At 51.7% G+C, this 10,682-nt stretch overlaps 1 protein-coding gene across 1 annotated transcript; it reads right to left on the bottom strand.

The window, feature by feature from the left end:
* Positions 1 to 941: 941 nt before the first annotated feature.
* Positions 942 to 9,331, bottom strand: Dhh (desert hedgehog signaling molecule). Its single transcript, XM_052161311.1, has 3 exons — positions 8,759 to 9,331; positions 5,512 to 5,773; positions 942 to 5,251 (listed from the first exon to the last, which is right to left on the bottom strand). Exons 1-3 carry the CDS (start codon positions 9,059 to 9,061, stop codon positions 4,626 to 4,628), a joined length of 1,191 nt encoding a protein of 396 aa, XP_052017271.1. The 5' UTR covers positions 9,062 to 9,331; the 3' UTR covers positions 942 to 4,625.
* Positions 9,332 to 10,682: the final 1,351 nt, after the last annotated feature.

The following is a 10,682-nucleotide window of genomic DNA, read 5'->3' as shown; positions in this document are numbered from 1 at the left end:
GAGCCACCATGTGATTGCTGGGATTTGAACTCAGGACCTTTGGAAGAACAGTCAGTGCTCTTAACCACTGAGCCATCTCTCCAGCCCAAGCTCTGCTGTTGAATCCCTGGAACTGGAGTTACAGACAGGTGGAGCCATCGTGTGGGTTCTGGGAATGGGATTTAGGTTCTCTGGAAGAGCAGTCAGTGCTCTTAACCACTGAGCCATCTCTCCAGCCACGTACCCCACCAACCAGTGTCTCTCTTGTCAATGACTATATATCTTCCCAGATGCCAAGCTCTTCCCTGAGATGCTCTTCTCAGCCTTACCCATCTATACTCCAGTCAGCAATGCTAGTTCAGCTCTTCCCTATTTATAAGGCCCTCTCTGTACTGATATGACACATAGTGCCAATTGGATGCCTCCTAGATAATAATATTGCCTAATAATATTAGTAAACCTATGCATTTATACATTAATGGCTACTTTTCCAGGAATACGGTTTCTTGTTCTTTTGTGTATGGTATTATAAGTGTTCACCAATTCTTCCTTAAAAAAAAAAAAGGATGGATTTAAAGTTACCCGAACCTTTAGGTAGAGGCTCTAACTCTAATTAGGCTGTATGGAGAGGTCTTGTCAGGATTATCACAAAATGTTCTGAAATTCTCAAAAGAGGGTCAGTTTTCTGTTCTTAACTTCTGAACCATCTCTCTGGCCAGAAGTCACTCATTTGTTTTATATCTTTGTTTGGAAGGTTGTTTCTGATGCTGGGTCTCTCTGTTTATTCCTAGATGACCAGGGACATTCTTTTCTTTTTCTTTTTCTTTTTTCTTTTTTTTTTTTTTTTTTTTTTTTTTTGGTTTTTTCAAGACAGGGTTTCTCTGTGTAGCCCTGGCTGTCCTGGAACTCACTCTGTAGACCAGGCTGGCCTCAAACTCAGAAATCTGCCCACCTCTGCCTCCCAAGTGCTTGGACTACAGACGTGTGCCACCACGCCCAGCCTAGGAACATTCTTTATAGATTAGACCAGCCTCAGATTCACAGAGATCTGGCTGCCTCTGTCTCACAAGTATGGGGATTAAAAGTGGGCACCACTAGACCAGGGCACCCAATCACAGTTCTTTGTATTTGTACTTTTCTTTCTTTTTTTCCCCTTTATTTATACTGCTTTTTGAGCCGGGGTTTCTCTGTGTAGCCCTGGCTGTCCTGGAACTCACTCTGTAGATCAGACTGGCCTCGAACTCGGGGATCTGCCAACCTCTGCCTCTCAAGTGCAGGGATTAAAGGTGTGAGCTACTACTGCCCCTCAAAATTATTCCTTTATCCTAAAATAAACCCAATCCCAATGTTCTGGAAACTGAAGCAGGAATATTAATGAGCTCAAGGGCAAACTGAATCTCAAAATAAATAATTTAACAAACAGATAAATAAATAAATCCAAATGTGTCATGTTGCGTTTGATTTTAAATAATAAAATTTATTTGTGGCAGGGCCTTACTAAGTATCCCAGGCTGCCCTTGAACTCAAGACAATCCTCCTTTCCGCGCCCAGCTTGAAAAACAAAACAAACCTCAGCCCTGAAATGCGTCCGATGGCAATACTTTTAGTGGAGTAGTAGACATAAAGCAGACGACGGCGGAGGGCGACAGCAGCAGTGAGGGAGGAACGCAAAGCTCTGGCCGTGGGTTGAAAGGAGTTGCTGCAGTTGGAAGAGGATAGGCGGCCAAGTTAGCGCGCCTGCCGCAAGCACATGGTGTGTGGTTTTTACATAGCTGGGAGGGGCTTCAGGAGGACACGAATAAAGGGAGGGGCCTCAAGGGGACCAAAAGAGGGAAGGGGCAGGGGTGGGGGTGGGGATAAGAATAAGGGGAGAGGCCTCGAGGGAACAGAATGAGGGGAGGAACCTCGAGGGGATAAGAATGAGGGGAGGGGCTTCAAGAAAACGGAATAAGGGAAGGGACCTCAAGGTTACAGATTGAGGGGAGGGGCCTCAAGGGGATAGAATGAGGGGAGGGGCCCTAAGAGGACAGAATGAGGAGAGGGATAAAGTTGGAGAGAGAGGTGAGCCTCAAGCCTGGAAAGTAACCTATAGGATGTGATTTAATGAAAGCCAATGAATTCTTGTCCCCAAATATATTCCGTAGCCATTTGAGTGGTGCTGGGAATTGAAATTGGGGCTCTGGGCACACTAGGCTAATGCTGTACTGCTTGAGCTATCTTCACAGTCAGCCCTATTGGTTCCTGGTTAAAGACCTTAGTTTCGCCGGGCGGTGGTGGCGCACGCCTGTAATCCCAGCACTTGAGAGGCAGAGGCAGGCAGATTTCTGAGTTCGAGGCCAGCCTGGTCTACAGAGTGAGCTCCAGGACAGCCAGGGCTATACAGAGAAACCCTGTCTTGAAAAAGCAAAAAAAATAAAAAACCAAAAGGAGGAGGAGGAAGAAGAAGAAAGAAAGAAAGAGAAAAAAAAGAAAGAAAAAAGAAAAAAAAGACCTTAGTTTCAGCAGTTTAGAGACAAGTAGTACTTAGAGAAGGCAGTAAACACAGATGGCCCAGCAACACAAAAAGTCCAATTAGCTTATCAGAGTGTTCATCACCTGGGTGATAAAACCAAAGGTACCAGCATCTAAGAGATGCAGTAAGAGTAGGGTAAGAAAGTAGGAAAGGCTATTATTGTTTGAGATGAGGCAGGGAGAAGGCAGGGTGGCAACAGGTATTTGGTGTCTGCAGACTTAGACATTGGTGAATAGAGGACCTTTATCAGGAACTATGTGAAGCTCTATTTACTATTATCTTCTGACCACAGGATTTGAAGGTCACTAGACTGAGGGACACACTGCATCATTATCTACACTTCGAGCTTCCCAGAGCCCCAGAGCCCCAGAGCTGAAAAAAAATTCCAAGGATTGAGAGAGAATCATGCAGGTTCCTTACCATCTCCTGACACGTGGCACCATGCTAACGGTTAACGCAAGCCACGTACTGATGTTCTGCCCTCTGGGTCAGTTCCTATGAGTAAGTCTGATGCAGTGCTCAATACATTTCCCTTTGGTGCAGAGGGAACCAAAGGGAAGCACAGGTCCCCAGCCTTAGAATTCTCTCCAGTGCCACCAGAGGGCGACGTATCTACAGAATGGCCTTGGCTGGCTCAGAAGCTCAGAGCAGAGCCGATCTTCCTTGCAATCGTCGCAGGCTTGGGCCCAGTTCCTGGAAATACCACCCACCCTTGACTATCCCTCAGATCCTACATTCACATCTTTTCCAGGGCAGTCCTACAAGCCCATCCCTAGCTCAGAGACATCAATCTACCTGCATTTCAGTGGCTTGCAATGCTGGAGTCCAAAAATTCCCCCAAACACCCAGAGAAACCAGAGAAGCCCAACCAGTAACAAGAGACAGGAAAGGAAGGGTGGATGGAGAGCCAGCAGAAACAACCACTGGACTGGAGGAGGAAACTCAGAATGCCATACTAGAACTTGACAGAGGAGGCCTTTTCCCTTAGATATACCCAATCCAAAACCTGTTCCCTGCAGGTCATGAGAAATGATTCTCTCCAGCTTTTCTCTGTCTCTGTCTCTCTGTCTCTGTCTCTGTCTCTGTCTCTGTCTCTCTCTCTGTGTGTGTGTGTGTGTGTGTGTGTTCTACTACTATGCAGCCCAGGTTAGCCTTGAATTCATGATCCTCCTGTTCTATCCTTTCTCTACCTCCAAAGTGTTGGGACTACAAGCATGCACTCCTGTAATCTGACCGCCATTCCTGACGGCTCTAGGATCTTTATTTTGGCCACAAATGTGTGGCAGACTGGAACACCCATGGCTCATCAGTCGGCCTACCAAAACCCCAGAAAGTAATCAGACCCATTCAGTAGGCAGGATGACCGCTGGGCTGATCCGCAGCCTACAGGGATAGACCAGGATAGCTAACAATAGAAGACCCCAAATGGGCTGAGCATCAATCTTCAAGTTCCCTCGGTAAGTCCCACCCCCCACTCAAAGTTGGTATGCATCCTCATAAGTGAAGTTCTGGTCCCTGCTAAGGGTGGAACCAGTACCTTAAAAAGGGCAGGATATTTCCTGTCTGTTGCTGACAGGTTGGGACACCCTTTGCAGCAAGAGGATTTGGAAGATCCTGCTGAGGAAGAAGGTGGAGGTAAGAAGAGGACTCGGATTAGTCCCGGTTCTCCTCCTTTTTGGAGGTGAATCACCCAAGTGAAGGTGGTTTCCAATAAGCCTTCCCTTTATTAACCCACCTGCAGGGAAAGGTGAGAGTGTGAGCTGTCAGGTTGGCCGGCTGCGTAAGGCAGTGTTAAAGCCCCGCTCCAGGTCCTCACTTTAGTGGGCTGGGCAAGCAGGTCATCATATTACAAATTATAAATAGAAAATAAAATTATCCGGTGGGACTGGGGAAGACGCAAAAAAAAAAAAAAAAAGTCCTCATTAAAGAGTGCCTACCAGCAAACCCAGTTATCAAGGACAGGGTACCACTCCTCTCAGTAAAAGTTACCTAAACCAAGAGGTTCCTAGCACAGCCCACCTTATTCTCTCTCTCCCAATCAGCATCACCTGCTGCCCACATCCCCAGATCTCAGCTAGCAGGTCTCAGGGCTTCGGTTTTGTGCAGAGCCTGAAGGACTTCTGTCCTTGGAAGCTCAGCCCATTAACTCCTCCGCCAAACGGTAAAGAAGGCGAGAGTACCAATGCATGCCAGTGGGCTGGACTGCACCCCCGGGGAGCAGCGCCCCGAGCGCGTGCAGCAGACGCAAAGGGGCAAAGGCGCGGTGGGCCCACTGGTGACTCTCTAGAACCGCGTAGCAGGAGGCGAGGACGTCGTTGACCAGCAGCGTCCCGTGCGCAGTGAGCGGTGCGAACACGCCCACGGCTTCCTCGCGCGCCACGCGGGCTACGCGCGCTGGCCGGAGCGCGTCCCCGCCGGGAGCCAGCACCGAGTCCCCAGCGCGTAAGCGGCGCGCGAACACCGGTGCAAAGTCACCTGGAGCAGGCGCTGGCCCGCGAGCGGCGAACACCAGATGCCAGGGTGTGAGCAACAGTTTGCGCGGAGGACGCTCGGTCTCCACAGCCACGAAGGAGGCGCGGCGCTGCAGGTCCCGATCCAGGAAGAGCAGGACTGGCGTGGGTACCACTCGGCCCGCTGCATCAGCGGCCAGTACCCAGTCACCACGATGGAGTTCCCTCAGCCCTTTCCTTTCGCCGCTCCGCAAGCGCACCGTGGCATTTCCCGGAAAGCAGCCTCCGGCACGGACCGCCAGTGAGTTATCTGTAAGCCACAATCATAAAAAGGATTAAGTCCAGATCATCCTGTGCAAGTACAGTCTCGAAGATGTGGGTCAAACCCAAGGCAGATCTCACCATGCCCGGGACGGTTTAATTTCTCAGGGATCTAGCCCCACCGTGAGTGGAAATGGAAGAGTGTTTTACCACACTAATGGCAGTTTGGTCTCCCTTAGGGTAGCAAGAAGGCTATGGTAGACTCAGTTTCCCTAAGGGAGGCCCTTTTGGATGGACCATCTACTGTACCAGCTTTGACCGACACGTGGATGTGGTTGCGGGACTCGTAGTAGACCCAGTCGAATCCGGCTTCCACTGCTAGGCGCGCCAACAAGCCATACTTATTACGGTCACGGTCGGACGTGGTGATGTCCAAGGCACGTCCTTCGTAGTGGAGTGAATCCTGTGCGTGGTGGCCGTCCTCGTCCCAGCCTTCAGTCACTCGTAGGCGTATTCCGGGCCACATGTTCATCACCGCGATGGCTAGAGCATTCACCCGCTCTTTGCAACGCTAATGGGGGGGAGGGGCGGGGGATAAAGAAGCAAGTTTCCCACTACTACCATCAGCGCCAGGCAAGGGTGAGGAAGGGCGAGGCGGAGGGGATCATTCTCTAGACCCACTTCATTCCTTCCCAGCGTTTGGGAGTCGTGGGGAAGAGAGGATCTGAATAGGTGCAGTCACCAATCTGTACTCCCTAGTCTGGGCATGCTCGGAGAACCAAACCACGAGGGTAACCCTGCTGAGGTTGAGAGGGGGTGTGCATACCTAGTTATTCCCCCATTTTCAGTGCTCGCCCCTCACCCGTGTTTGTTCCATGACCTCATCCCAGACAGAGAGAGAATCGTAGTAGAGAGGGAGAATGGACGTTTGGCTAGGGAAGGCCTGGCTCCCCGAATCGAGCCCTATTTGAGCTTGACCCCCGCCCCGGGCCCCAGCTGCCCTCCCTCCGTCTGATTCATCTTTTGTTTGGTTGCCTTCCCTGGCACTGGGCATCGCTTCCTTCCTTCCTTCCTTCCTTCCTTCCTCCTCCTCCTTTCAGCCTCTAGCATTAACCCATTGGTGGTCTGGGTGCGCCGCTACAGAGGTGCCCAAGAGGAGCCGCGTGGGATCAAGGCTGCTGGAAAAAGGGTTGGGTGGCGGGGGCTGCACGAAGTACAATGGCCATTCTGCGGGATGACTTAACTAAGCGAGAATCTCGGGCCGAGGCCGGGAACGCGTCGGGAGAAGCGGACTCAGCAGCTACAGCTACAAAGACGCTTTTCAGCCGCCCCGGCTCAGGGAGAGGAAAGGGCAGAGCGCCGCGCCCTACATCCCAGCTCCCGCCCGCCAGGTCCCCTCCCCCAGCGTGGCCAGCCTGCCACTGTGTCAGTCCTGAGAGCCCCGTCTCTCCCGTCTCTGTTCCAGAATCATCCCTGAAAGGCGTGGGAGCAGCAGCACCTGAGAATGGGGCTGCCCCGGCTTGGAGCTGCCCCCACTTCCCCGCTCAGGGTGGGAGTGGAGGAAAAGGAGCCACAGACGCAGGCCGGCACCCCCGGGGGAGGGAGGCCACAGTTATCTTGGCTGCTCCGGTCTGGGAGTTGGAGACCTTGGCGCGCCAGAGCCGGGGACACTGCGGGAGCTGAGCGCAGGAGGACCGGCAGAGAACAACTTTTTTCTTTGTCTCTTTTTGTCTCTCACCTCGAACTTGGACGCGACGCGGTTGCTAGAGGGACATTTGCCCCTACCCTTCTTTCTAGTCAACTTCACCTCTGCAGAAGCACAGGACAAGTGGTAGCTCTTTCTAACTTTGTGTCGTTTTTGTCCCCAAAGAAGGCCCTGACCTGCGGGGGCAGTAGCTCAGTACAGAGCCAACTCAATAGAGTCCTTTTGCAGCCAGGGTGTGGGAGATAAGCAAGACTGGGTGTGTGTGTTAGGGGGGTTTCCCAGGCCCTTTGAGGCCTAAGCCTTGTTCTATCCCTCTACTGCAGGTTTCAGCCAGAGGCAAGGACAGCAATGTCCCTTGAACAAGGTGAGGAAGGGATGCTCCTTCCCAATGTACTGGACAGGGAATGGCTTCATCACAGGAACTGGAAGGAATTCGTGGCTTGGAGCGATTGGTTCTCACCTTTGATTGCAGCAATCAGGAGGCAGAGGCAGGAAGATTTCTATGAGAGCTACATAGCAAATTTTAGGCCTGTCAGGGCTACACAGTGTCGCAATAAGGAGGGAAGGAAAGAAAAGGGGCTGGAGAGATGGCTCAGTGGTTAAGAGCACTGACTACTCTTCCAAAGGTCCTGAGTTCAAATCCCAGAAACCACATGGTGGCTCACGACCATTTGTAATGAGATCTGATGCCCTCTTCTGGGGTGTCTGAAGACAGCTACAGTGTACTCATCTAAATAAAATAAATAAACCTTAAAAAAAAGAAAGGAAGAAAAGAAAGAAAAATTCTTTCATCCCTGTATAGGTTTTCCTAACCATGTAACCTGGAAAACTGGGGCAATTAGTCAGAGGAAATCCGTACCTCCCCCCACCCCACCCCATCCCCACACACAATAAGGCAGTGTAATGGAAAGTATATAGGACTCAGAACCAGGAGTCTGCAGTGCTATTTGGCTGTGAGGCCTTGATTCGATTGCTTTTTGCTCCAGCTCTCAGATATAAAATGAGGGATGGGGTGAAGAAATATGTTTTTCTTTCAGACACCCCACAACACTGGCCATAGGGGCTCTGAACTCTTCTCTTCCAAGCCATGGCCCACTGAATCTGAATCGAGCTGGTTCAGTGCCCCCCTGTAGCACACGCTCCAGAGTAGTAGTTGAATTTAATTATCTATTCAAAGTCCTCAAGCTAAGCTGAGTTTAGATGACCAGAAACCCTTGTTTCTCAGGTGTGTCCATCTGTTCAGAGGACTGCTTCCCCGCACCCCAAATTCTGTTGTTTAGACCCTAATATAGGCTACCTTTCCCATGCAGAGGACAATTCCTGGCCACCTCATTCCCAGGTAGATGCTCTGGTAACCAGACTCTTGCCCCGCTCTTCCCCAGCCCCCTTCTTTTGGTTCACAGAACTTTTGGCCATCAGGCCAAGAGCCAGGCTAAGTGTAAAGCCTTATGTAGGCTACCTATCCTAGCCAGCTCCTGGCCCCCAACTCACCCCAGCCCTTCCTGCCTGGCTCGGTGACTGACCCCCGGTCCACGCCTCAGCCATTTCCCGTCTCGCCTGCCGCCATCCTCCTTTCCCCGCCCTCGCCCCAGCCTCTCCCAGATTCACTCTCACTAGGCAGTTCCTCCTCCCCTCCCCATCCCAGCCTCTCTCCCGTTCGGATACCTCCAAACCACTATCCAGCCACCAGGTTGTTTGCTTTCTTTAAGGATGTGGTGAAGGAGATCTCACTTTATTTTAGTTTAGTTTAGGGCCTCTGGGGACGAAGGGACAGTTCCTACCAGGGCTGTGGTAGGGAAATTGTGGAGCTGGTGGTGTGTGGTAGAGCAGGTGGGGAGAAACTCTCCTTACCTCTGTCATCAGGCGGTCAGCGCCGCTGTTCTCCTCATCCTTGAAGATTATGTCGGGGTTGTAGTTGGGTACGAGGTCCCGGAAGCGCTCCGACCCCCTTGTTACCCTCCCCTCAGCTGGACCACTCGCGCCGAGGGTCCGCTCCGGCATGCTAGGCACAAACTGCTTGTACAGCAGAGGCACAAGTTGCTTGCGTACATAACGCCGCCGGCCAACCGGTCCTCGGCCCGGCCCGCAGCTTTGGACAGACAGTGCCAGGAGTGCCAGGCAGCACAGGGGCAACAGACTGGCCGGCAGAGCCATGGGTGCAGTGGACTTGGGTCGAAATGGAGCGTTCTTGTCCTCACTGGCTCTCCTGTCAGTTGGGCATCTCCGCAGGAGCTAAAGAGCACCGCAGATGGAGAAGGTCCCAGAGTACCTGGAGCGCTGTGGCTCTGGACGCTTGGCAGTCGCTAACTCTGCCTACATGCCCTGAGCAACCTGGAACCTACTACTGATAGACTACCATTACAAGGCAGGTGGGTCGAGGGTGAGTGCCAACCCAGCCGGTCTCTGCGGCAGGGCTCCCGTGCTCCCAGAAACGCCCTGACTCCGCCTTAAGTGGTCCCTGGCCCCGCCCCCCGCCCTTCTCCCAGGGCTGTCCCGCCCCCTCCCACCCGGGCGGGGGATCTAGCGGTCACTGTTCCATTACTCCACTGAAGTGTGTCCCATCCTGGAAACCATGCAGGCACCTGCTTAGGAAATCCCTGAAGCTTTACAGTCCTAGCTGCCTGGATAAGCATCCTTCTACCTCCGAGTCTAAATTAGGCACCAAACTGTCTTCCTGGGCACTAGACTTTGCTCTCCTAAAGTCTGCTCTGGCAGGCTATGCCCTCTGCTGTCCTCCAGGAAGTCGGAGCTCCAAGGCCATCCAAGCCCTTTGGGCAAACCATCAAAGCCTCTCTTCTCTGTGCTCCTCGAGTCTCCCTGGCTTCTCTCTAATCTCATTCATAAACCAAGACTGGATCCCAGAGGATCATTTTCCTTGGTGGCTTTCTTGTTTTTGTTTTGTTTTGTTTTTGTTTTTGTTTTTGTTTGTTTTTTGGATTTGGTTTCTTTCGAGGCAGGGTTTCTCTGTGTAGCCCTGGCTGTCCTGGAACTCACTCTGTAGACCAGGCCTCGAACTCGGAAATCCACCTGCCCCTGCCTCCCAGAGTGCTAGGATTACAGGCATGTGCCACCACCGCCCGGCCTTGGTGGCTTTCTATCTTCTTGGGAACAGAGCCTGACACTCACAATCCAGTTTGGTACTTTTCTTTCTTTCTTTCTTTCCTTCGTTTAAAGAGTTATTTATTTATTATATGTAAGTACACTGTAGCTGTATTCAGAAGAGGATGTCAGATCTCATTATACATGTTTGTGAGCCACCATGTGATTGCTGGGATTTGAACTCAGGACCTTTGGAAAATCAATCAGTGCTCCTAACTGCTGAGCCATCTCTCCAGCCCCCTTATTTTTTTCCGACTGTGTCTGTATATGTTGTGTGTATGCAGGCACATGCCATAACACAGCTGCGGAGCTCAGAGGACGTTTGGGAGTCTGCTTTCTCCTTCCACAGTGGGTTCTGGGGATTGAAGTCAGGTGACCTGGGCTTGTGCAGCAAGTGCTTTTACCTGCTGATCTACTTTGCCAGGCCAGGGCTTTCCGCGTTTTATGTCCTCTCAAATGGCTGCCGGATACCCGAAGGTCACTTTTTATCCCCCCTCTCCTTTTGTGGCAGAATCTAATGTAGTTCAGGCTTGGTCTCAAACTCACTTCACAGAGAAGGATGACCTCGAATGTTTTCTCCTCTGGTCTCCAGCTTTCCAGTGCTGAAATTAGCAGTGTACTGCCACACCAGGTTTATGTGGTGCTGGGCTCAAAACCAGGGCCTCCAGGCCTGGAA

This window comes from Apodemus sylvaticus, chromosome 17, assembly GCF_947179515.1.
Source record: "Apodemus sylvaticus chromosome 17, mApoSyl1.1, whole genome shotgun sequence".
NCBI lineage: Eukaryota > Metazoa > Chordata > Mammalia > Rodentia > Muridae > Apodemus > Apodemus sylvaticus.
This window is presented reverse-complemented; position numbering and strand designations above follow the sequence as displayed.